This window comes from Neopelma chrysocephalum, unplaced genomic scaffold, assembly GCF_003984885.1.
Source record: "Neopelma chrysocephalum unplaced genomic scaffold, ASM398488v2 Primary Assembly neopelma1_63, whole genome shotgun sequence".
Lineage (NCBI taxonomy): Eukaryota > Metazoa > Chordata > Aves > Passeriformes > Pipridae > Neopelma > Neopelma chrysocephalum.
Window position 1 is genome coordinate 15,529,011 of NW_020897720.1, and position 27,999 is coordinate 15,557,009.

The 27,999-nt window shown below is 42.0% G+C and overlaps 1 protein-coding gene across 4 annotated transcripts in view; it reads right to left on the minus strand.

Annotated features, from left to right (window-relative positions):
- Positions 1–2,939: 2,939 nt before the first annotated feature.
- GABRB2 (gamma-aminobutyric acid type A receptor beta2 subunit) overlaps positions 2,940–27,999 on the minus strand; it is a 111,887-nt gene continuing 86,827 nt past the window's right edge. For 3 of the 4 annotated variants that reach the window (XM_027682991.1, XM_027682992.1, XM_027682990.1), the window contains 5 exons: positions 20,935–21,072; positions 19,642–19,794; positions 17,786–18,030; positions 6,969–7,019; positions 2,940–3,397 (listed from right to left, as the gene is read on the minus strand). In XM_027682991.1, coding sequence (XP_027538792.1) covers positions 3,050–3,397; positions 6,969–7,019; positions 17,786–18,030; positions 19,642–19,794; positions 20,935–21,072 — 935 coding nt within the window. In that variant the 3' untranslated portion in view covers positions 2,940–3,049. The remainder of the gene's footprint in view (positions 3,398–6,968; positions 7,020–17,785; positions 18,031–19,641; positions 19,795–20,934; positions 21,073–27,999) is intronic. The other variant, XM_027682993.1, reaches the window with a different exon arrangement.

Consider the following 27,999-nt stretch of genomic DNA (forward strand, 5'->3'; position numbering starts at 1 on the left):
GTCATAATTCATCCATGAATTTCACAAAGATGAAAAACACCTTAATTGCTGGCTATTATGTCTAATAGAACAATAAAATGTGCAACTATAATTATATTACAAGTTTTATCTAAATTATTCGCTTTGATATTTTGTTTCTTGAAACTAACAACAATTAACACGATTAAAAAGATCTAGAACATTAATTTTCGGTCAATTCTAAAGTAAAAGCGAATTTATTCTAGTTTACCTGGAGGGGAGCACACGTAGCAAACCCCATATCTCGTGTATGTTGGCAGAACTCCTCCCTTTCACTCGAGCACCTCAGGGGAGCAGTGAGGGCTGACCCTGGGCTCGAGTTCCTTCCCCTGGCAGTGCCTCACCAGCCTTCCTCACCCCCACCCTTTATATCACAGTGTTAAGCCTTGGTACAAAATGATAGAATCCTTCTCTTTCACTACTTTTATACATCACATTAATAGCCAGAAGGACATAGGAAAAGCAAAAGTGCTCCTTCCCCCCAGATAATTTCTCTTTCCTAGAGACACCTGAGCAGAAACCAAACATTTTCTGTCACTCTCTGAGCAGCAGCAGCAGAGAGTGTTTATGGCTTGTTCTGGAGCTTCAGTGAGAGAATGGGCAGGTCCAGGGTCCATCTCTTGGGTTTGGGAACAGCTGGAGCAGGGAACCAGTGCAGAGTCAGCAATCCCCTGTAAGCTCTTGGGTTTGCTGGTACCACCCCAGGCAGGTGGGAGCTCCCTGCAGTCCCACTCTGCTCCGGGCAGGAAAACAGAGGCAGCAGCAATTCGGAAGCGAAAGAAAAGCCTTTAGGAAGGATACCATGACACTGCTTTTATTTAGGATAATTAGGACCGTTTCTAAAGAACAGACCTTGCAGAGAAATACTGAACTTTGCTGTGGCTCCATTTCTTAGAAGTGGGAAAAGATTCCAGCGTGGTTCCCAGCTCCCAGCAGGAATCCCAAGTGCACCTACACAGGTTATTGCGTCGAGCGTGAAATGCAGCTGAGACTGAGCCTGGGAGCAAACTGGAAACTCTGCCCTGGAGAGGGAACCCCGGGGGGAGAGTCTGGCCCTAGTGCAGATCTGAACCTGGAGGCAGCAGTGAACGTCCACACAACCTCCTGCCACGGAGGGGGGATGGCAAATCCCAGCTCAGGCTCAGGAACCAGCCCCTCCCAGGGGAAGCAGAAATAAGCACATGAGATGCTCAAAACAAAGTCAGAAAATTGGCCTGTTAGTTCCCAGAACTATTCTCCTCCTATCACTGTCATTCACTGACAATCAGGGAAAAAAACCCACAGAAACTTGTAAGAAAATTATTCTTTTAAAGAACAAAAAATTAAAAGAAAATATTTTATGAAAAATATTCTCAAGATATATTTCTCTCCTGAAAAAACCCTTTGCTATCTAGTTTCTTTCAAAGATTTGTACACAGATAAGAGGTAGTATGGATGCAAAAGATGTGGCTTTTGCTTCTTGAAACATTGTGTGTTGAACAATATCGGGGCATCTGATTAAGTAAAAGCCATCAAGAATTTATACTTTTTATACAGTTCTTGTGATTGCTTTTTTCATTACAGAAAATGTCCCACAGTGGAATAAATGACAAAATTATTTTTGTCTACATTATTTTTTGTTTATTCTATTTTGTCTGTAAAAGTAAAGCTCTATGGAATGAAAAATACCCAACCTTTTATTTCAAAAGGTTTCCTAAAGAAAAACTGAAATTTGCCAGTTTTTCAATAGAAATCACCCTAAACAGGAAACACTTAAGAGCGAATTAAACTCTTAAAGTCATTGCTACCAATTTCTTTCCCTTAAAACAGTGCATTAAGAAAAACCAAAAGTGAAATGGTATTGCCTAATCCAGACTGAGAAAATACCCTGTATGGAAATACATCTGCTGGGATCTCCACTGCTGGAAGAACTGCAACACCTTTAACCAAGGGCAGCAGGAATAATGCTGGAAAGAGGCAAACCTGGAAGAATCACACAACTCCACACGACTAAGGAACAACTGACACCACTCCTTTGCACAGTGCACAGATATTTCTGTGTACAGATAGATTTGTGTACACACACACACACATTCTCTAGTGCAGCCTCTCCTCTCCCTGCCCCTGGACTCTGACTGCTCTCCAGCTCTCCCTGCCCTAGAGGCAGGCAGGGCAGCCCTGCTTTCCTTCAGCCATCTGCAGAATTACTATTTGGGCAACCAATTTTGGCACTTTGGACAGATGATTCCCTTTCCCCAACCCAGCCCAGCAGAATATCTTCTACCCCTTCATCACTGATGCATTTTTACCCCATTGCTACATTCCTCTACTGATCCCAACTGTGGCCACTGTGGCTGTGAGCATTTGTTCTCCCTTTAAATACAAACAAAACTAGTGCTTCTTGCTTCAGCTTCTGTGCAAACACCCAACCCTAAAATTATCAGTCAAAGGTTTAATTCTTTCAGTAAATAAAAGGAAATACCTGAATATGGTTGGGAAACCTCTGACCATCATCATCTTGGAAAGATGATAGGCACTATTTGTTTTCAAGTTTACACATTTGAAAAGTAAAGTGTATGTCTCCTAAGCATGACAACAACTCAGTCCACCCTTTGCAGTGTAGATGCATGCCTCAGATATGCAGCTTCCCTGGGAATGGCATGTACTGCTGTTGAAATTCAAACTTGTTTCTCAAATGCTGCTCTATAATTTGTAGCACTAAAATCAAATGACCATCAACAAAAAAGGACCAAAAAAATTAAAAGGGAGTGAGGGACAATGAGACAGAAACTATTTTCAAAATCCAATTTGGCTTCACACTCAAAATGCACTTATATTTTGACAGGGGGATATGTCCATACTGCAACTTAACATTTATATGGTTTAGCAGAGACAACCAAAACGTTATAAAAACAGACCATAGAGTGGGCCAGCAACTAAGGTGTTTTAAAGTAACTTTTTGTCCTGAATAGAATTTTTCTAAGTCCCACTTTTGGCTGTACAACCGGTTTGAAGAGAAATCCAGTCCTGGCTTCCCGCGTGGCTCTGTCTCTTAGTTCACATAGTAAAGCCAGTAGACAATGTTGAAGAAGGAAAAAACCACGGGGAAGAAGATGCGGGACCACCGGTCGATGGCGTTGACGTCCGTCAAGTCCGGGATGGTGATTTTGAGCTGCGAGGCCCTTCTCCGTAGCCGGCTCTTCTTCTGGGCCACGTGTCTCTCCAGGGCGTTGCGGCCGAAGCTGTGCCGGGGCAGCCCCGCCTTGCGGTACTGGATGCTGGACGTGTCGTAGGCCAGCATGGTGCTGCGGGGGTCCCCCAGCCCCATCACGGCCTCCGAGGCGGCCATCTCGTTCTTGATCTCCAGGGTGCTCAACAAGATGTTCTCATGGGGGTCCATCTGCAAAACACCAAGAGCAGAGTCAGCGGGGCAGGGGAACCCGGCGGTGCCAACCCGAGCCATGCTGGGACAGGGGAGATCTGACCCTGCTGGGAGGGGAGATCTGACCCTGCTGGGATGGGAGATCTGACCCTGCTGGGAGGGGAGATCTGACCCTGCTGGGAGGGGGAGATCTGACCCTGCTGGGATGGGGAGATCTGACCCTGCTAACTGGGGGTGGCAGCCTCTCTAAGGGACTTCAGGCATTCACTGTCATCTCTTGGGAACTCAGGTAGCAACAGGGCCAGTACAGGTCAGTGCAATAAAGGGCACTGCCCCAGAGCCACGTTCAGCAAGCACGAGTTGGATGTGAAGCCCACACTCAGCTCCTGAAGGTGGGATTCTGGGAAGGGTATCTGGGGAAAAAATTGAAATTTCCAGGGGTTTTGAAGGGAAATCAAATGGAAAAGGGTCTGCTTTGTTTCGGTCTTTCTTCCTTCAAATGAAAGCTTCTGCTCTGACAGAAATTTCAAGTATTCACAAGGTCTCTCTGTCTCTCTAAACAAGGCACAGGGCACTGCACAAGTGAATGCACATTTTCTGCCCCTATATTCCAACCAGCACTGGTGTTCACCTGGGACAAGGCACCAGCTAACTGTACCCATGTGGGAACTCTATTCCCCAGTGCTAATGAGTTGCATAAATACAATGCATGCTGTGGAGACCCCAGTGCTGGGGCAGCAGAGATCTCCAATTTCAAGCAAGGAAAAAGAGATGCAGAATGTAATCACATCAAATGCACACTGAACAATTGTTTCAATGGGTAGATTTAGCTACTATGCATTTTTTTAAAGGCAGCTCAGTGAAAAAAATATTAATGCAATGTTGTAAAGAAACCCCTTAGACAATCAAGAGGATTTCAAAGATAAGGAACTAAATTCTACTCTTAGGCAATCTGGAGTAGATCTGAAGTATGGCAGGAGAAATTAAAAATAATCCATTTATAGAAAACAAATATGAAGTCATTTAGGAAGTTCTAATTCTCCTCAGCCTTCCCTCTAAATATACATTTTGAATTGTGTGATTAAAGAGTATAATTAACTAAAAATACTTTAAAAAGAAATAACAGCTAATGAGAAGCTAATTAATTACACTGCCTTAGTGATGGTAGTGCAGATATACTCCAGGCCAAATAAGAGACAAACTTGTCCCAGAGCTCCTGTAAGAACAGCTCAGCCACATGACTCGTGTACAGAATATATTCCATGGTTATTGCTCAAAGTGCACAAACTGCCACTTTTGGGGATTTCTGAACAATAATATGGAATTCTCCCATTCTGTAATGTTGAGAACCCAGCCATCAGCAGCAGGTACCTCCTGCACTACCCAACACACTGTATTTGCCATCATTAATCCTCTCTGGAATTAATGGGGTGAGAACAGTTGCTTCCAGCAGCACCCCCTGCACAGGTTCTGCTCTGGGAACTCACAGAAGTACTTTGGACCTACTGAAACACAGTCATTTGAGTGATTACATCTGTTCAGTGATGCACAAAAACTGCCATTGCTGAGATGCCACATTTCCCTCTCTCTCATGTTTTTTCCCACCCAATCTGTGTGAGTTTGCACCCCTCTAGTTTCAGTAGATTTGAGTTTTAAATCAGATGTAGTGACTTAATGTGAAGTGACCAAAATCTTCCATTTTTGTTTGCTTTCCATCAAAGCCAGATGAAACCTTTGAAGTTTCTAGTGTGCTAGGGAAATCCATCTTTTTTTTCAAAAGCACTGGAAAAACGGGAAAGTTGAGCTGAAACTCAAGAAAAATTAATTTAAGCATGATCCTGAGCATGGTGAGGAAACAGTGTGTTCTAGCCAGGAAGGCCATCAAACTGGTTCTCACCTGCATCAGACAAAACTAAGGTAAAAACAGTATTCTGCCATTAAAACAAACAAAAGCCTCCATGTGGAAATGGTGTCAAACAGATCTATGAAACTCTGAAAGGAGCTTTCAAACATTTTCTTATAATGAGTGCAGTTATTTAGAAATTCTTATGTGATTTTTGGGGGTAAGACAAAATGGGCTGTCCTTTTTGTTATAAGATCTCAGACCAATCATAAGACTCTCGGGATCCTAAAAATAAAAGCCATTAACTACAGGCACTTGGCATTCACTGATCCCAAGAATGCCTAAAACCAAAAGAGGTAAGTGTCTCACAAGAGGGGTGCAAAGTCATTTGGAAACTACATTTTCCATAGTTTCATGTAACCTTAAGAGAAGGAGTTTCAGTTCCAGTGACATCAGGGGAAGTTTCACACAACATCCACCAACGTGATGGTTTTACCCCTTAGCCCAGAGCCTGCCCATTTTCACCTCAATGTTCTGCATTCTAAAATACTATTTTTGGAAAGATTTTAGTGCCAACAAATGTGTTCACATCTTAAATCTTCTTAGGATGAATCTACTTTAAGCATTTTATCCTTTAGATCTGCAATGATATCAGAAATTTGAGTTCTCTTTACATACTTGCACACATTCTGTGAAGCACATGCAAGGAAGTTACTTTAGTGTACTGGAGTTAGATACAGACACGTTTTAGTGACAGAGCATTCCTTCAGTTAACTTGTTTTCTTAATACAGCAAACTGCTGCAGATATCTGGTAATCCTGAAGCAGTTAGTAAGATTAGTGATGCTGGGCAGAAAAAAAACATTTAGCAATATTCTAAACTATCTTCTGGGGCAAAGTGTCTTCTCCTGCCATGTATCACACTGATATCAGAGCTGAAGGACAGCATTTTTCAATATTCCAAGAATTTTTCAGAAGAAATAATGAAAAATACAGGAAATATTAGTGATGGGCGAACCTTCAAGTGTTACAATAACCAGGTAAACACCACAAAGTTCAGGTGCTTCTTGAGCATTCAGTTGACCCTCCTGCACCTGAAACAGTGAATTGACCATAAGAGCAACTGCATTTTTTCATGGTACTTTGAATCCCCAATGTAAAGGAACTCCCAAGGTTCCAATCCAGAAGTACAAATGAAGAAAGAAAGAAAGAAACACCAAAGAACCCAGAATAAATTAACCCAACCCTCCAACCTTGGACAAAAGGCTCCCCCTTGTCAGCTCAGAGAAAGCTGGGAATGAAATTTCCACCAAGTAGGTTCGCCCAACTCTAAATAATTAAACATGCTCTTGGAACTAAGTGACCCTGGCCAGAATGCCAGGGAATCCCAGCTTTGCCAACAGCAGCCCCCGTTCCAAGGATCCCAAAGCGCTTTAGGAGCATCCCAAAGAAGAACCACTTCAGTTCCCAGTGAAGCACCATCACCCCAGAGGTGAAATGTGGTGACTGACAGTGAGAACAACAACCAGATTTTACTGAGGAATGGAGAATGTTGTAGCCAATTGGAACCATGGTGGGTGGTGGTGGTGGGAATGCTGGGCAAGCAGAACAGTCACAGAAATCCAGCTCTGGGGCTGAGATGACCACGCCATAAAAAAGTGCCATGGGATCTTTAATGACCAGAAATGGCCAAGACCTGAATTTTAAGTGTCTGAGGATAAAAACATTAGAAAACAATGAAAGATACCTTTGTTGAATACATTTCTGGACAATGATATGTGCCAATTATTCTTCTGTCCTGTAAGTTAATAAAATCAAGACCAGTTTCCTTAGAGATAAGGCGGCTATTATCTTTCATTTAAAATTAAAGCACTCTAGGGTAATAATAGGACAACTAATTAAAATATATAGGGACCTCTAAGCCAACAATTAGGTATATTCAGGTATATTTTGGCTTTAGAGGTGCTATTACTGCCTTGCTCTGCTCCTCAAGGTAACATAACATTGTGATGTAAATGTAATTTTTCCAACTGGTCACTTGACCAAGGAAGGTATGATGATATGAAAACAATTATTAAAATTATTCTGGGGAAAAAGTAAGTGTAAAAGCGGTTTCAAAAGGAGGTGGAAGAAGGTTAAAAAGGTCTCTTGGTGTTGAAGGATTGTTCAGCCATAGAACACAGACTCTTTATGGTGAACAGGAGGGTTCAAACTGAATGGAGAAATTCCCAGGGACGGGAAAGGAAGGGAGGATGAAGATGAAAAAGCAGCAGCAAGTACTATGGAAATAAAAGGTGAAAGCAGAAGCGGAGCAGAAATGACCAGAGCTCAGCAACCAAGTGAGAGGGTGAGGTTTGGATAAATCAATCTTAAAACTGGATGACAAAATATATGGTGCAAATGATATTCGTTTATAGGTCCAGGTCAGGTGGAAGAAAAGGTGACTCTGGAGCCCTGAAAGAGGCCACGACCTTTTTGGTGGTCTCAAACAAAGGGAATACAGAGAAAAGTGCAGAAATGTTACCATTATATATTCTCCCTGATACCTAGAAACTCCAAAATGATGGCTTTCTCGAGGAATTCCTCTCACTTATACATTAGCAAATGTAAAATACAACAAAATTACAACTCCCACACACATACATCAGGAATCCTCCAAGGATGACCAGATCTCTGAACAACTGACTTTCAGTAAAGCAGCACATTGGTGATGATGCTCTGCTGTTCTACCAAACACAACAGGATGACACTGATGAATTGAGAGGATATAATACTGACATTCCTGCTTTCTCATGTACTGTCCATTTTCACCCACACCCTTCAATTACAGGCAGGCACTGGTGGCTCCTTTCATGGTAGAATGGCTCAGAAGCTGTGGACACAACAGGGATGAAATTTCCCATGGAAAAACCTTCTGAAACAAAACAGTTGTAAGTTGAAAAGAAATATCCTTTTGTTAAGCAGGGCTGCCATTAGCCAAAGAAAAATCTGGAGAGCTAAACCATGAAGTTTAAACTGGAAGTACCCACCAACACCTGAGATGTGGCATTTGTGTCCTGTGAACTGACATTCTGAAGAACTGAAGACAGAAATACAGCTCCCTTTCTCAATGAAGACCTACATGCCATGCCTAGATATATAATTTAATTTGTTCTGGATAAAGACCTTGGTGTTATCTATAGCACAGTGTCCCACCTCTGCACATCTGAGCTGTGCTTGGAAAACCAGTAACAGCCCATTCCTGGCTCCTGTCAGCACCTCTGGCAGGATCAGGGGGAGTCTGCAGCAAAGTCTGAAGCACTTCTGGTGTCATGGGGATGTTCCCCCTCCCCAGCAAGGTCTGAGTTCCTGCCTGGAACCACTGACTGGGGCTGCCCTGACCACGCCAGGCAACGTGGGGAGGTACATCAGCTCTGCATGAGCTGCTCTCAGGTTCACTCTGGGAGAAAAAAGAATTAATTATTTCCAAATGGCACCTGCCTAAAGCTATACAGACATTTTTGACAAGATAAGCCAGTCTGCTGAGATAAAGCTACAGAAATTTATAGCACACAAATGCCTAATATTTCAAAATATTGTCATATTCAACAATGGCTTCAGCAGTGGAACAAACACTGCATTTCCACTGTCTGTACAAATCTGAATTTCCTGCCAGCACTGGAGTTACTGTTTATGAAACTAGGCTAGAATGCACTGGCTCAGGTTGTGTTATACCCCTGAGATTTGGGTCAGGCTGTACAGTACATGGTCAGAGGGCAGTAAAATTGGGATGACTCATAATTACAGGTTACTTTGCTTGGTGTCAGGTCAGAAAATTCAGAAAAACTCTGAAAATTAAATAAGAATGTTTAGGTTCTTGACCTTTTTAAAACCTAGAAATCTAAGCAAAAAAAAACTCTAAGAAACCTGCAAGAGTTAAAAACAAAAGAAAGTGAGAAAAAAATGCAAGATCTGAACATGGAGTTTTAACATTGCTCTAAATGCTTGTAAATTGATTTCTAGACATCCAGTTTTACCTTCTGATATACATTACTTTGATCATGGTCTTCAGTAACACATCAATAACTGAGTTGCAAGTATTGTGGGATTACAGAGAAATGGTTGAAAACACCCTTCCTTCGGCACCCATGGCTTAAACACAGGATTCCACATTTGAGACACTGCAGAACTATTCCCACATCAAATGACAGAGGCTGAAGCATCTTTAGTTTGGTGGCATTTGAATAAAAACCACAAAATACGGACTTGTCCAAACTGCTGCCCAGAATCCAACGTTCTAAACCAAAACCAAGCAGAGAACCAGGTGAGGTCAGGACTGTTGTTGGAAACGGCCCCAAACAGGAACCCAGGGGGCAATCAATGGGATACTGGGGTCCTGGAGGCATCAGCACCTTCCCAAATACCCCAGAAACAGCCCTGGGGTTCTGGAGCAGGGGGGATAAATCCCCTCAGCCAACCAAGAAAGAGAAACAGGGAGTGCTGGGATTCTGGAGAAAAACACCTTCCTCCCTCTCCCTTTGGGCCGAGGCCGTTCAACCCAAACTGATCTCTGGGAAAGGGAAGGAATGAACTCTGGAGTGAGGCCTCCATGATGTGTCATCTCCAGCCTGGCAGCAAACACTGCCCAGAACCAGCAGCAGGTGCCTGAGTCAGGAGATGAGTTTGCAGCTTTGCTGCAGCAGAGCCGTTCATTTACCAGGACAAACAAATATTAAGGTTAGTCGTTTTCAACTGATTTCCTGAGACATTTGCTCTCAATCCAAACTCAGAAACAATGCACATACACATCTGGAGGAGACAATCTTCTTCTTTTTCAACCTACAAGAACATATCACAATGGTGGGCTTAAATATTAGTTAAGAATTCTAACTGGAAAGTTTTCAAATCTGAATCACCTTCATATTGATGTTATGACAGTAAAAATAAGGTTTATCAGTTGCTCCTCTAAAACAGCTTCTGTAAGACCCTGAAGATGTTATTTTTCTTGTCTGAAGTCAAACATAATGTGCAAGAACTCTGCAGCACATCCCTGATGTGAGAGTGGGTGGCCTGGATGACAGTCTACCAGTGTTTCATCCACCTGACCACGACACACTCACTTGTCAACAGATTCAGGCTTGTGATTTTGGGGAAGACAGAATTCTTGGGCCCAGCCCAAAATAAAACATGGCCAGAGGCATCATGAGGTCCGAGGATAAAACTCTGGAGAGAAACTGCAACTAATTAAAAAAAAAAATGAATAAAAAGTCCTGAGATTTTTCTATGGAAAATCACTGAGAAGTTTTTGTTACAGAAAAAAGAAAGATGAATTTCTGATGTTTTACAACAAATTTCCAAATTAAAAAGGATCCAGAAAAGTAGTTCTTATGATCATGTTCAGTGCTGATTTAGAAGCCCGAAACAGAGCCAGCTGCACAACTACAGACACTGCAAGGCTCAGAGCACCAGTCCTGACAATACTAAAATGGAAAGTGCTCTGCTTTCAAATTATGAAAAAACAGTCTGAATTTGTTGACTGAATTAGAACATTCCTGTATGATTGACTTGTACACTGATAGTCTGCTTTTCTGGAGAGTCTAACATTTTGTCACTCATTTCAAAGTGAGTGACAAGAATGAAGGAACTTTGATGCCAAGATGTGGTTAGTCATTTCAAATTTGTTTCTAAGTAAATTTCCGTGTATGCAAAATATACATCAATGTTATGTACCACTGCAAACTTTGTATTATACTTGTTTTTGTGTATGCATTAATTCTAGAGAAAATAAATATCATAGTTTTCTCCATGACATTGTGGTGGCCTTTTGTGCCTGTAAACTTCAACCAAATTTGAGTTTGATTAGTTAAACATATCACAGTTCTATAGCAATATATATATATACAGATACACCTGCAAAATATAAATTGATGGACAGTCAGAGAACTTCAGAACACATTTAAAATTAGAGAAAAATGACTTGGATTTTTGGCAATAGTGTGCAGTTTGTTCTTGACACACATAATTCTATGGAAACAAGAGAGAAGAACAGTTACCAACATGGAAATATGGCAGGTGTTTGTGTAAAACAGGATTATGTTCAATGTTACCCAAGTTTCATCAAGTGCATTTCAGGAAGGGTGATCTACCTGGAATGTGAAAGCTATTGATGAGTTAATATGACCACCTATGGGCTTCTTTTTAATTGAAAATGATTATATATTGCATCTGCCTCCTGCTACAAAAAGGAATGACACAAAAGCTGAGGACTCACCCCCCACATCAGCTCTCTCTTCAAACAATCCCTACGTGCAACTGGGTTTTTGACTTTCTCCTCCAGCTTTATTATCAAATACTTCAATAAACAAAAAACCTTCCATGCCAGCACTGAAACTCATATGAAGATGCTTTTCCCACCCAAAACTGCAGCAGCTTGAAAGCAACAACCTCAGAATTTCATCAAGTAAAACATGTGCTAAACCCCTGGATTTCTGGAGCCCTTCCTTGCCAGTTACCTGCAGGAACCTTTGAATACTTACAGAATACAGGGACAGAAAATGGTCCAAACAAAATATTACATGAAAATAATCATATTGATTTAGGCTGGGTGACCCTCACTGCTGCATCCTTCAGGCCAGCTCACAAGAGTTAAGTTTCTGGCACCTCTATTACCAGAAAGTTGGGTTTGTTTGGAGGACATGAGCAAGGACAGGCAAGAAGTGGTTTTTGCACATGGTTTTGACATGCAAGAAGTTTAGGGAGAAGTCTCAACAAGTTTTTGCACGGGGAAGAAAGTTAAATTGAAGTTTCTCATATTCCTAAAAGGAGGAATAGAGACATAAGAATAAAAAAAAGCTTTAGATGTCCATGTTTTATTATAACCTTTTATCATTACAGAGGTATTGTTAAAACTAGTTTCTAAGGAGTAAAAAAGATATATTCATATACAGGCATGGCCATTCCATTAAACCTTGACAAACTCTTTGGAGCTGATGTTTCAGGAAATCAATTCCCAAATTCCCCAGCCAGACACACCCTCTGGCCCAGCTGCACACATTGCTTCTACTTCACTGGATATCATTTGTCTTTTCTGGGTCTTATTTCTTCACAGTTTGATATAATGACCTGAACTGCACTAAAGGATTCTTTCCTGAGCCAGGAGTGTGTTCCCTGCAGGGTCACAGGCACATCTCAGGCTGCAGATGCAGCACAAAAGCAAAAGGGGTGATGTGCTTTAACAGAGTGCACACACTGGTCCTACACTGATTAAAAGTGGCATTCAAAGGAGCATGGCTGCAGAAAAAACCCTCCCACAGCTGACTTGCCCTTTATTCAGATGTCATGTGGAATTGTGGAATTCCACTGCAGAGTGTGGAAACAAATCCCCTCCTGACTCTGCTGCTGCTCCAAGTGCTGGGAGCCAAATCTGCAGCTTCCTCCACTGCACTCCAGCCCAGACTGGGGGTCCAGACAAGCACTGAGAGGCTCCAGCCCCTGGGCACTGCTGGCTCCTCATGAGCAACTGCTCCTTGGGACTGCAGGAGTGTACACTGAGGAGAAAGGCTTAACTTTCATAATCCATGCCTACTTTATTACATGTCCTTCAATAAACTTCCCTGTAAGGAACACCTCCTGACCCTGGGTCAGAATCAGTCCTCGTGCAGCTTCACCTGCACTGCAAACAAGAGGAAAACTCTGCTTGGAGCAGAGGGAAGGAGAAGGAATGCTGTCACTGACAGCTGGACAGAGGCAGCATTAGCTCCAGCAATATAGAGCAGTGAGGATTTGAGATTTCAGACTGAAATTTTAAGAGCTTCCTGTTGCCTTAGAGTTTTAATATCCTGTTCAGTTTATTAAGGGAGTCTGTGCATATAGCCAGTTTAAAAATCCTCTTCTTACCAAAAGCTTTTACAGCTTATTGCAAATATGCTTTATATGCTTATTCATGTTTTACACTACAAGTACCTCCACTCCATAGGGTATGAGGTGCAGTTCTATGTAATAGGTACTGACTGGTTTTAGGTACCTCTGCAACAGCTTCTCCTCCCTGGAGATGCATTATCTGATTTCTGCAGACTGAAATGAACAAACATTGCTATGAACTGCAAAGACCAGAGACAAGCCAGCAGTGAATCAGAGGGGAAATAAAGGCATTACCCAGGCCTAACTGTTCTGGAGCACTGCTTTGGAGCAAGGCCCATGATCTGCAGCCCTGCTAATGCACCTTCACACAGGGTGGGAGCTGAGCAGTGCCCTGGCTGTCTGCAGGGCACTGAGAACACCTCATGTGTGCCTGCAAAGGGCCACAGCACACAGCAGTGCAGCCACTCTGGCTCAGGATAACACACTCCTTCACCCAACTCCAGCCCTCTCTGCCAAAAGAGACATCCATGGACACAATAGTGAAAAATGCACCCAGGGTCCTGCAGTTATTCCCTGGTACAGTGGCCCAGAGAGGTCTGGCAGCTGTGCTGGGCCATGTCAGGCAGCACAGCAGCCCCTGAGCCAGTCCAGAGTGCTGGAATGCAGGGCAGGGCTGGCCCAGGACACAGAGTGCCCCTGTCCTGCTCCAGCAGTGACTCTGAACAGGCCCCTGGGCAAGGAGGATCTCTGGGAGCCCCTTCCCTGCTGCCCTGTCCAATGGGCAGACACTGCCCACCCTCAGCCTGCCCAGTCACACTGAAATAATGCTGCAATCCCTTTGAAACAGGTCAGTGCATGGCCCTGCTTGCCTCAAAGCTCTGATAATGCAGGGGAGTCCCCTAAAAATGGCAGATGTGAGGAGAACTATTCAACTTCTCCAGCTACATTGGTCAGACTCTTTTCCTTGGTCAAAAAGCTGCAGGGAAAAAAATTCAGCAGCTGAGACAACTTGAAGGAGAAGAAAGGTACCAAGTGAAGTGCAGCTAAGGGCAGGTTAAGCTCCTGTTTGCTATTTCCTTGCCATCTCAAGTCCTTCAGCAACTCTGTGCTAATCCAGATCTAACAACAGTCAGCCAGTAGGGCAATGAATTCCAAAGATACCTGTATTTGTTTAACATTCTTAGCTCCCTAAGCCCTACATTAATTTTTCAAGTACAATTCTATTGTATTCAAATCCATTAATATGCTGTTTAAACTAATTATCATGTTGAAGTTCCATGTTCTTTACTTGGTATCCAAATTTTGGATAGGAAAATGTCATTAGTCTGACAACTCCCCGTGTTTGTGACTGTGCAGCAGCAGTGCCCTGTCACTGCCTCCTGCCTGAAAACCTCACCTAATACAAAGACCACTGAGTAAAGAATTACTCATTGTTTTAAAAATACATTCAGTATATTTAAAAAAAGTGTTTGTGTTCAGAAAAGAAGCCTTATCTCAACATGCAGAGGTTAGCAATGTCACTTCACATTTCTTAAAAAAAAAAAAGACTGAATAAATCTGTATAAACAGTTTTATGAATCATTGCATAACACACTGACATTTTTCCCCTCTTTTCCAGAGGGAAGTTGCTTTATTACTGCTCACAATATCAGCAGCATGATTGCAAAATTAGAGGTAGTTTTATTTCTGTAACTTCTGTTATCAGGTACTGCAGGTACAGCCCTGTGCACTTGCAGCACTCCCTGTGCTCTGAGCCAGGCTGGAAACATGGATTCAATGGATACTGCAACTGCATCCAACTCAAACCACATTCCAGAGGTATTTACACATAAAACCACAATGCCACTTCTGGGAAGTGCAACCACCCACAGGAAGACAGTCAGCTGAAGGACACTGGGAAGCCAGAGGCTGGAATTTGGCCCTATATTTTACATATCTGTTAATCACCTTGAAGAAGCACAGACAATGTATTAGATTAGTGCCCTGAGCCTAAAGAAAAGACAGAATGAAATGTGCCTACAAAGGATTAAAAGGTTGCTGATGGCCATCAACATTCTTACTTAAAATACTGAAGTCGAGGGAATAAAAAGGGGATAACAATGGCTTAGAATATACAGAGTACACACACCCTCCTTTATGGCACACTGGGCCTACTAGCAGAAACACAACCCTCCCAGTCTGCCTACCCTTATTTACTCTGCAGTGCTCTGCCACTCAGAACAGAAGGGATTAAGAAACTTGAAACTATCAAGGCAATAAAGGTGTTTGAAGACATAACACAAGATGATAAACTTGAAAAGAGAGGTGAGGAAATGGTGTGAGTGGTATCTCCAGTAAAGGAAGGCTGTCCACAGTGAGAAAAAGCCAGTGATTTATCTGTAAACAACAACACCATTGTTTACAGAGAGAAAAATTAGCCTTGACAAAGGCAAAAGATGGTGAGTTCAGACTAAAGGAACAAACTGCTGGATGCAGCTTGAGTAGTTCCATGGGTGGAATGATGATATTCAAGCCATTTAATTCTGAACTCCCTGGAAAGAAAATTATGCAAGTCCAATATGATTTAACAAGTCTGTGGTAATGTATCTGCTGGTAATTGAGTCTGAATCTTCCTGGAGTTTTATGTTCTTTAAATTTCTCCATTATTTTATTACTCAGGTTTCAGTATCCAAGAAGCAGAACAAGATAGAAGCCCAATTCCTTCTCTTCCTTTCCCTTACCCCAAATAGGTCCAACAATCTTTGAAAATCAGGGAGTACATGAAGTTACAATGTGCTGTGATGACTCAGACTACTCAGCTCCTCTCCTCTCCCAGAGCAGCAGGACGTGGCCTCTGATCCCTCCTGGTTCATTCCCTGTCACTGCTCAAAGGGCTGCAAACCCCATTATCAGGTCAGAGGGGCTCTGGGTCCCAGGGCAGAACTGCCAGACCCTGTTAACCAGGCTGGCCCAGGAGATCAAGGAAAAGGCTCAGTACAAAGAAAATCTAAATAAAGTTGTTCCCAGAGTACTTTGTGTCAATCCTGTGGGCAAATTCCCACCACAGCAATTGGAATTAATTCCTCTGCTCACTGCACTGGATTCCCACACTGGTTCCATATCCCACTCCATGGGCAGCCATTTGCCACCAGGCTTGGGCTGTTACAGCAGAAAGATCTACTGGATAAATAAGAATATCAAAAATACACAAGTGAGAGCGTGGTGGCACTCTGACACCCAGGGACCTTCACTTGTCACTGAGACTGGAGGAAAGACCAGCTAAATGCAGATCTAGCCTTATGAAATTACTGACAGGGTAGTTTACAGCACTGATTGTTTAACTGAAATTAAAGGGAAATTGAATAAAAAAAAACAACACAACTTGACAAATTAAATAAAAGCTCACAGCTTTTTTTTTTTCATTGCTGGAAAATCACCAATAGAAAGAAAAAGATGAACTTTATGGAGGTAAAAGATGATCTATGTTAACATAACATCAAAATTAATCTCATCATTATCCATTTACCTCCACTCATTAAAACACGTTTCTTTCAAATTAAAAAGAAAAAAATAAACTAATGACTGGGTGAGATTTGAGCCATGGCAACACAACTCTCCATCTTAGAAGGCTACACACTATAACCTACAAAACTGTTTTGTTCTATTGACATGTGATGGGTTTTTGTTATTGCAGCAAACAGAACAAAATGTTCTGTCTGCAGGCACACGATGTGTGTAGAAGTGTAGAAGTTCTGAACAAACACGAGAAATTCCACCACCAGAGCTGTATGAAACTTATGTTTCCAATTCACAAATAATCCCTTGGTTTTTTTCTAATTTGGTTTTGTTTTTTAATTCTTTGATTTTTTTTCTCCTTGGAGTATCATGCTGAATCACAAATTCAAAAAGCTTCCCTTGACAAAAAAACCCCCAACAAAACAAAAAACCAAAACAAAAAACCCAAACCAACAAAACCCCCCTCAAAGATAATTTAACTTTATTTAACTTTCCAATTTTGCATGTGTGTGAAAGGTTCTACATTTCACACTGAGTACATTTTTGCATTCAGCCCAGATTTGCCACTGTGTGAAACTCATCCAAAATGGTCAGAGTGACAAATTACAAATGCTTTATGATAAGTGCCCAATTTTCATTAAGCATAATGGATTCTTTTCCCAAAGTGTGTATCTTGGCAAATGTCTTTTCTGCCTCAATTCTCCCTCCCTGGGGGACCATTTTTAGATTCAAAATTAAGTACACAGCATGTTGATGCTTTATTTCTGAGCAGTTCCTCATTTAGTCAATAGTATCCTGGGCCATTATATGTTGAAAATATGCAAACCTGTCAAGCTTTAAACACTTCGGCAGCAAATATTTCTTACCCAGCTCATCTGAAAGATTTATGAAAGCAGGTTAAATTTAGGTTTTAGTTCCAACGTTCCATACAGCTCTTACTAGAATATCAGCTACAGCCATCATTTTGGATTTTTTCCCTCTGGAAACAGATTACAGGTATTTAACTCTCCATCCTGACTAAGAAACCACCTCTCAGTAAAGCTTTAGAAACAAGTCCCTCATCCCTCCAGGGCAGCGGTCAGTGCCGAGGGGGCTGAACCTGCTGCTCTGCAGAGCCAGGACAAGGTCACACAACTGCTCTGGTTTTCTACAGCAAGGGCCTTTTACCCTGTGTGGAGCAGAGGGGCCCTGCCCTGCTGGGAGCTGCTCCCTCCCCTCCCATCCCTGCACCTTGTTGACGTCCATCCGCAGCTTCTCGTTGTTGGCACTGGCGGCTTTTTCTGCCGCCTTCTTCTGCCTCTGGGGGCCTCTGCCAAAGAAGATGTAGTTCACCAGGGCATACTCCAGCAGGGCCATGAACACGAACACAAAGCAGCCCATGAGGTACATGTCGATGGCTTTCACATAGGGGATTTTGGGGAGAGTCTCTCGGAGATGGGTGTTGATGGTTGTCATTGTGAGCACGGTTGTGATTCCTGGAAAAAAGAAGAGACAAGTCCAGTGACTGAAATACTTTTCATTTCCCAGCATAATAGTTCATCATATCCAAACACTAGAGTTGAAAAATATTACTTTTTTTTTTTTCCCCTGGTGGAAAAAAGACACCTCCAAACTCTGTCCTTATTCACAGAATCCTAGAAAGGTTTGGGTTGGAAGGGACCTTAAAAACCATCTTGTCCCAACCCCCAGCCATGGGCAGGGAGCCTTCCACTAGATCAGGTTGCTCATAACTCCATCCACCCTGGCTTGAACACTTCCAGGGATGGGGCAGCCAGAACTCCAGGCAATGTGTTCCAGTGTCTCACCACCCTCACAGGGAAGAAGAATTTCTTCCTAAGATCTGCTCTAACTCTGCCCCCTGTCAGTTCAAAGCCATTCTCCCTTGTCCTGTCACTCCAGGCCCTTGTAAAAAGTCCCTCTCCAGCTCTCTTGCAGCCCCCTGAGGCACTGGAAGGTGCTCTGAGATCTCCCTGGAACCTTCTCTGCTCCAGGCTGAGCAATTCCAACACGGCTTCACTAAGGACAAATCGTGCCTGACAAATCTGGGGGCCTCTGCAAGAGGATTCCAGCAACTTCTGGAACGAGTCTCAGTTATAAATGACCAGGCTACAGTCACTGTTATCTTGCTTTACTCAGGCATTTTCAGGAGATCTACAGTCTCAAACTCTGAAGGGAAAATGCCACACAGAAAGGCTGGTAAAGCTCAGACTGTTCTCTAATGTTAAAATGTCAAATTCTCAATAGCATGTTTTATGGGGGTTTACTTGTTTTAGCTATACAAGTTCTGTACTGGCAGGAATCAGTCTGATTTACACTGATTTATCTGTATCTATTTGGCAATAGATACAGATATTTATTTTTGCAACATGCTTGGATCCTCTGATGAGGGGCTCAGTGTAAACATGGGAGTAGTGATAAGAGAGTACTCTAGAGATTAATTAGGGGAACAATTTTGAATTTGGAATGTAAGGTAACAGTAAGGAAAAAAACCCCCATAGAATCATAGAATCATTTAGGATGGAAAAGACCTTTAAGATCATTGAGTCCAACCTTTAGCCCAGCTCTGTTCCCTCCTCTGGACCTGCCCCAGCCCCTCAATGTCCTTCCTGAAGTCAATGTTGAGGGGCCCAGAACTGGACACAGTATTTGAGGTGCAGCTTCATCCCTCAAGGACAAGTGAGCTACAGAACCCTGGTAAAACCTTATTTAATTCATACCTGAAAGGAAAAGCAATTTATAACCCGTAACACAGTGCTGAATGTGTGTTCTGGCCTGCCATGGGCAAAAGCAAACCAGGTGCAGTCTCTTTGGAGACAAACAAGCAATAAAAGAACAGAAAATGTGGAGACACTCGGGCTAATTTTGGTTACAATGATTATACAGTCAGCTCATTCAGACACAAAATCCCTTTCATTTTTATTTAAATTGTGAGGATTTAAATGCCGATTCAAACAATACAAAGTTTAACAAGCCAGACATAAAATATCTAACAGAATTTTTTTTTCAGCTCATGCACTATCCACTAAGCCAGAAGCCAGGAAAACACTCAGCTAATGCACACTGCAGGAGAGGTTAAACATGCCTACCTAAAGCAACTCTTGCAGCTGAAGCATCATAATTAATCCAGAAGGAAACCCAGGACAGGATAGTGATGAGAATAGAAGGCATGTAGGTCTGCAGAATGAAGTAGCCAATGTTTCTCTTAAGTTTAAAGCTGAGAGACAGCCTTGGGTAGGCACCTAAAAGAGAATATTTGGCATAGCTGTAATTTACTTGCATAAAGCCTGAAAACATTTTTCTGTCATTCTGGTTTTATTATTTCATGCAACACAGAGTACCCTCAGAGCTGAAAGATCCAGGGTAATCAGCTGCAGAATTTCTAGCAAGAACTAGGATTAAAGCATCTTTTATTCTAAGGGTACAAGGATGCTCTGGGTGCATCTCTGCTGTATCACAACGTCCAACAATCAACAGCCCAAACACATGTCAGAGAACAGGGCACAGAAATGCCTCTTCCCTGGCAGGCTGTGCTGTGCCCACCTCAGGGGAACCCTCATTCTCTTCTCTCCCAGAAATTCAACACCTGTCTTTTGTCTCTGGATACCAGAAGTAATTTACTGGATGAAACACTTGTTGAAATGGGTGCCTAGAAATCATTATTCAAGTCCCACTTCTGCTTGGTTTTGAAGAATTTGGGATGAGCCATCTTTCTACAGTCCCTTCAAAGATGATTTCTACCCATATCTGAGTTTTGAAGATATTTTTTCAAACACACTTACAGGTTTCCCAAGTGGGTAGAGAACATCACATAGTAACAGTCCAACCCAACTCTTCCCTGTCTTGAACAATTTAAGGTCCAAATTGATTTTCTCCTTCTCCTCACACAGCATCTTTTCAGCCTTCAAAAACTCATACACTTTGCTAGAATAGGCTAAACTGAAAATCCTGTGGAACAAGGATTTTAGAGGTTTTACACTGATGACAAAATAATTATCCCAATACATCCACAGCTTGGCAAAAGGAACATCCAGAAACAGGGAGGAAAAGGTTCCTAATTTCCTGCAGGCTGGGCTGTTACTGGTTGGGTTTATGGCCACACTGACACACTGAGGTGTGTAAGTGGCTTAACCAGATTTCACAGGAAAACAGAAAATACAGCTCATCTTCTGAGCCTCAACATGACAGATGAATGTCCCTCTGCAGAGGGGAATGGACACCAGAGAGCTGTAAAAACCCTCCCCTTCCAAAACTCACAGCTGCTGCTCTAATTCACTCCTGTTTCTAAAATTATTGCTCAGATCCTGAACTGCACATTGTGAATTAATCCCCTTCTAAAAGTCTTCCCAGTCAATTCCCCTTTTGGCTTCCCCTCCACACACCTGTAGAGAAAACCACATTCTTGGTGATCAGCTTGTAGTCCACGATGGAGAACTGGGGCAGCTCGATCTTGGTCACTCCCGTGACAGCATTGTCACCCCCACGCCAGTAAAACTCTATGTCATCTGTGGTGTAGCCATCTAGAAAAACAGGAGCAGACAATTAACATCCACAGCTCTTCTGACACCACAGAGAACAGTCCAGACAACTCACTCAAAGCATAACTTCAAATATATTTCAAAAATCAAACCATTTATAACACAATATGTAAAAAACATACAGACACAGGTCATTCTAAGTATAATTTCAAAAGGTAATCTTAGTGTATTATAATATTTGTTGGGTTTTTCTTTTTAAGATCTATTACATGAATATATCAATAAAACAAACCTTTAAAACCAAATTAAGACTACACACATCCCATCTCTAGATAGCAACTGTACATTCAGATTAAAGTAACTTCTGATCTCAAGGCTGGCTAAAACAGCAGGAGTTTGCTGCAATTTCTGTCCCTGGGCACCTGTAGCAGAATCATTTCCTCCTGGTGACCTGAAAGAGATGCTCTCCTGCCCTGTGGACCATGGTCAGTACAGGAGAGAGGACAGTGACAGTAACACAGGTGATAATTCAACATACAGCTGGCTCTGTGTGCTCTGGGTTTGGAACCAGACTGTGAATGAAGAGGACAAACTCCAGTTCAAATCCATTTAGTTTTTATTTGTAAAACCAGCATAATCCTTTTTCTAAAATGGCCTGAATGCAACAAAAGCCAGCCATGTTCAGGGAGGATTGGAAGAGGCCTTGGAAGAAGCAACTGGAGCAGATGCAGCAACACCCAACACTGGCAAAAAAACACCCACAGGAAACCACCAACCAAAAAAATCCCCCCACCCAAAGAACACCCCAGAACACGTTCACACAGTCACAAAACATGGGCATGAAACAGGAATCTGGGTTTGCCAGCCCAGCTGGCAGCTGAGCCAACCTGCACACTCCAGAGCTGGTGGACAGACACCAGAAATAAACCTATTGCAAAACCAGGAAATAAGATATTCATTAATGTTTGTAGCCTTCTAAAGACTTTTGTCATTGAAAATTGCAAATAAAAATAATTCAAACATCAAATAATGACTGTGCAGAATTCCTGTGCAGAATTCCTGCTGCTCAGGGCCTTCCAGGGGCAAAGGCTGAGCTGGGACCACCCTGAGTGACAGGACTTGGGAGCAGGGATCAATCCAGGAACTTCAGGAAGTCCTTTAAGCTTTCACTAAAACACTTCTCTCTCTTTCCAAAAAGGATAAATTATCCCATTCATTTACAAGGTGGAGAAGGAGAGAAAAGAACATTACAGTCATCTACACATGAATGCTATTGTGTACTGCTAAAGTACCCAAAGATAATTGGATATAAGTCTAATACCTGCAAAACATCTGCCAGGAGAGAGAATGGGCCTATGCATGTCTCTAGTGGATGTTTTTCAGATATTGAGGTCCAATTACCTGTGGCTATAATAAACTCCTTCTGCAGATATTTGAGACTAAAACCAACTCTACTTACAAGTTAAAATTATTTAAAGACCAATCAATTTAAAATAGTAATAAGCAATCTAGAAAAAATAATCAGTGGCTCTTTGACAAGAAAAAAGAAGAATTAGTGAATGCCAGCTCAATATTTCTAAATTATCAGATCACATGTTGGTAAGGCACAAAGCAAAGCACACTAAATCCAAAAATTCTCCAAGTCATTTCTGTAAGAATCTGAGTTAAGCACAGGACACTCTTTGATTTAAACTGTGAAACAACTATTGGTTTCCTATATATTAAATTGAAGGTAGCACTGGTACCAGCAGAGAGACTCTGATTGATTGCTTTCCCCTCAATCAGTTCTGTATCAGCAGCAGCACCATTTACTCCACGTTCACAAAGTTCCATTTCTCTTTCTGTCACACATCACACACCAGCAGTCAAGCAAATCAATACCCTGTCCTGGTGATATGGCACCAACATTACCAGGAAAGCAAAGCATTCCCCATTCCCATTAACAGGGACAGGGAGTTGATCATCCCCTCCACCTCCAGGAATGACAGATGATGAAGCACTGCAGAGCAGAACCAACAACCAGCAGAACAGAAAATAAAACCCCTTTCCCACAGAAGCTACAGAAATGCCTATTTTTCCCAGTCTATTTAAGAGAAGTAAAAAATCAGAAATTCTTTAAATACAAACAAGGTAAAATGAAAGCTGGACTGGCTGAGCATGAAAACATTCAGACACAAGGCAGTTATCAGAACTATCCCACCATGGAAGGAAAGAGGCAGACTGTGCTGAAAAACTCAGGATTTATCAGGAGGATTCACTGTCCCACAAGGCTTTGGTTTGTACAGCTGGGCAAGATTTTACACCTCCACATCTCCATGTGCACACTGGGTAGGAATCCAAGTGCTCCACAGCACCAACACTGTGGCAGCACCTGGAGACAACCCAAGACACAAACCAGGGGGGGTGATACAAAGGTGATCAGGACAGACAGAATTTATGTGCCACGTCTGGAATCAGAGCAATTGCAAAAAGCACATCATACCTGTGTCTCTCTCCCCTTTCTCATCCCCTCCAAATTCTGTCTTTCTGCATAAAACATTAACATTCTTTTTACATTTCACTTCAAAGGCTTTTCCCCCTAAGGCTCTGAGGATTTGGATACAAAAGAGGATGTACAACTTTCTGTCTGCAGTGAAACTCAATGGATTTTTAAATTATATTGGCAACATTCTCAAAAAACAATCATCTTCAAGTTGCACAAATGGTTCCTTATTGGAGAGAGTGGGCTGGGGAGAAGGAAGAGACGGAAATGTGACTGTAATTCCTGCATGCAGCCACAAAAAACAAAAAAGAAAATGGATTTGGATGGCCAAGTGAAAGGCCAAAATTGATTCCAGGACTCAGAGTAGATTTTCATGGTGTTAGCAGAACCAAGTTTTATTTCCATGTAGGCACTGCAAGCTGATTCTCACTCCCAGTGAGCTGCTAACTCAGAATAGGTGTCCTGGTGCAACCCATGGAACACCTGCCTTTTGTCCTAGTGATTTCAATGATATCATTCACACTTTAGGGAACCTCCTGCAAAATGCTTCCATAAATAAAATGCTTCTGTTACAATTGTTCTAGGAAAAGAAAGAGAGACCAGAAACAGAGGGGGAGAACTATACCCATACAAGGATATTCAAACACCTTTCAGCTCCCAGAACTCGGGGATTTCTTGCAATCTTTCTGCTTCCACAAGCTCAGTTACTCCCACCAGCAGGAATGATTTCAAAAGCTATTGGATTCAACACTGGAGATCCTGCAGGCCCAAGAGCTCCTCACACAGCAGAGTCTGTGGTGCCTGGTGCAGGAGGGTAACAAAGCCCAGCTGGCACAAAGCTGGTGCCACCTCATCACAACTCAGCTCTTCCTGAGACTTCAACAAAACCCTGCCCAGCACTGCCAGTGCTGCCTCTGCAGGGCTCTGCAGCACCTCTGTACAGCTTTTCCTTCCCACATCCATCCAGGAATGCTCTTCATCTTTTCCCTCTGATCTCCATCACTCCTCTGTCCCTGGTGTCTCCTGCAGACCAAGTGCTGTGGTTATGGATCAAGTACATCCAGGACACAAGACACTGAACCACACCTGGCTCAGTTTTATTTATTCAAATGGCCAAAGTCCAGGGATTTCCATCACTACTGAAAGGACAGATCTGGTTCCTGTAGGCACAAACAACATTAGATAACTGTGCAGATTTTATACAGCACCTAAACCATCCCACCCCTGCCTCTGCCCCAGCCTGTATTACCTGAGCCACTGCACTCAGCACAGCACACTGAGGAGGAGGGGGCTGACAACATCATCTCAGTCCTGCACACTGGGTCTGGATCATTGAGTCTGGATCATCTTTGAAGTTATTTCCGTGTAACATGGGTGACATTAAGCAAATATGTGAAGAAAACATAGGTGGCAACTGTTGCCAATATAGAGTTAAACAGACTTATTTCTCACTTCCACTACTACTAAAATTATGAAGGAAAAAGCCCTTAATCTGCAAATTTCAAAAATCAGGTTAGTATCCATCACAGTTCTGCAGAAAAGTTTATTATTTCCCTATTACACTTATCACACAAAAAAAGGAGTTCCTGGACACACAAGTAACTAAGTCAAACATGGCAAATCTTTCCTATACAGAAAAGACAGGGGGGACAGTTAGTTTCATTTGCAATTAAATTAGACTATGGTAGAATACTGGGAAACTGAATATTAAGAAGCCCCAGAAGAACTGTTTTCTTAAAGCTCAGTGTTCTTATCAGCTATAAGAAGAACCAAGAAATTTATTTTCACTTCTCCTAAGAGCAGATGTTCAGACACACACTGGGAAACTGTGATATGGAACCATGAGGGCAATACCAGGCACTGCTGAGGAAAGCAACATCCAGGCAGGAAAAGCAAATTTCTGTTTAAATGGGAACTGTGGCTGATGTAAATATGATAAAAACGAATACATCAATTCTTGAGTGATCTATTTCAGTGCCATTAAATCACAAAATGACCAGAACTCGAGTTAAAACAACCATTTTGAACAGACAAGTGCAATCAGGTGTAAGCAGGCAATGGGCTTTTTCCCCCACAGAAATCAACAAAGTGAAAATATAAATTATTTACTAAGTCTCAAGACTTAAAATTTTACATCATTCACAGCTGTTTTCTTCCACGTTGAAGTCAATGAAAGCAAGTCAAAGTCAAATAAAAAGGATAAAAATCTTCAATATCACGCTTTGGTATCAAAAATTGCTTACAGCAACATAAAGGTTGTTTACCCCAGTTCAGATTTAACCTTAATAAGAAACTAAGCACTTCTGCCAGGAAGCTGAGCTGTGGTACCATGAGAAGGACCAGCTCAGAAGGCCAAGAGACTTCTCAAGGCCTGCTGGAACCTTCCACCACACCCAAACTCTCCAGCTGGGAAAGGATGATAGAGAAGGGCTGAACACTTCCTACTGCACAATTCAGGGAATGAATGATGCCTCTCATACATGAACTGGACCATTTTATAAAATCTATAAATCTGCATGGGTGGTGTCATCAGCCCAAGAATCAAACGTGAAATTTCTTCTGTGTTTTTAAATGAGGCATCTGTGTAAGTGATGATTCAAATAGAAAGTACTGTGTTCTTCTGGCACAATATTAAAGGTCCAACTTGGGTGCAGAGGGAACAATTTTTTGCACTTTGATGCATGTATATACTGAATTTTTCAACTGTAGTCTGAAAAGATATTTTTGAAGGTTAATGGCAATGCCTTAACCCCCAACTTCTTGTGTAAAACTGAAGGTTGATTCTGATGTTTGAAAATAATTATTAGCAACTGCCTTCTACTCTTGAGTAGACAGAACTTCTATACCAAAATGTACATCCACACTGAGTGGGTGTAAATGACAAATTGCTTTCTCCTCCCACCCTCCATTAAGGACAAGGATCATGTGGGGAAAACAAATACTCCCATTTGCACCCTACCATGGATTGCATCATTGCCTGCACTCATCTTCCTGCTTTGAGCTGATTCCTACACTTTTATCTCATCTGACCACATTAACTAATTTCTGCAGAGGAAAATTGGTGTCCAAAACAATTATATATGCTCTGGAAATTCTGAAGGAGCTCAGACATTGAATATTGTTTACTAATAGGCAAATAAATCCCACAATTTACTTACTTCAGAGAAGACTTCATGGAAAGACCATATACGTTGGAATTTTGCTCTTTTGCCTGATTTAAGAGTTGGTCTTTTCAAAACTGGAAATAGAAGTGAGGGGTACATCCAAACAAATGAATCAGCAAAACATCATCTCCATAAGCTCAATTTTTAATACCTTAGATATGTAAGACCAAATGTTCCAAGTTACAACCCACTATCAGCCTACATTTTGAATGCTGATGTACATTATAAAAAAGAGAGGAAAAATGAACAACATCTGGCAACCTTAACATTATTTATAAAATTGCATTAATACTCCACTCTGCTTAATTATTCCATAGCTGTATTAAAAATCCAAGGCCACAAGGAGAAAAATGTGATTTGTAGAAGAAAGCCCTTCTGTCTGTGCCTGTGCCACGTGCTCAATTTAGAAAAATATTTATTCATTAGGATATGTTAGTTTGCAACATGGTATGAAGCAAATTCTGGAATATTATTCCATTTTTACCTGCAGTATTCAGGACATCATAATATCTGAAACACTTCTACTTTTAGGTAAAAATCTGGTTATGGAAGAATAGGAGCCTTGCTCTCACTGACTGTCCAACAGCAACATGCTAAAACCTGGTACTGCCAGAGAGAGACATCAGGAGAACATTAAAACCCCCAGGATTTTACACCTGCAAAATAAAGGCTGGGTTTGGACACTTACCTGAACCTGCAAAAATTAATTTTCATTTCATAATGAGTAACCTGTAATGAATATTCTTTCTAAAGTCATCCACAGGTACAGATTTGGGAACTTTTTTCTTAATAGAGTTTCCCATCTGCAGAAGTCCTCTGTCTTCTGCAAGTTTTCAAGGATAATTACAGGCACCTTTGCTGGGGAGAACTATTTATACAGTATCATGTGACTGAAGTTTATAGGAATGTTAATTATAGGCTCTGATATTGTTAGAACTACATCATTATTTCCTAAAAATTGCAATAGTCCTCTAACATTCCCAGATGTCCTTCACACAGCCTGGTTGGTATCACAAACCCCTCTGCTGCCTCCTCACACTATTTCAGTGGCAGCTTTTGCCTCAGGGCTCAGAGGACTTTCCTGCAGGAAACTCTGTTGTGACACCTCCACCAGAAAAGACAGCCCAGGTTTGCTGGCAGGATCCCAACTCCTCTCCTGGGATGCTGAAAGAGGTGAGAGGAAATTCTTTTGACACCCAACCCTCCAGCTTTCAGCAATGGAACACAAGGAGAAGTTCTGTGGTGGGTAAGGAGTCAGTGCTGGGGATGGGTGTGCACAGGGCAGCAGGAGTGCAAGTGTTTTACCAGGAGATGGGACGAGGC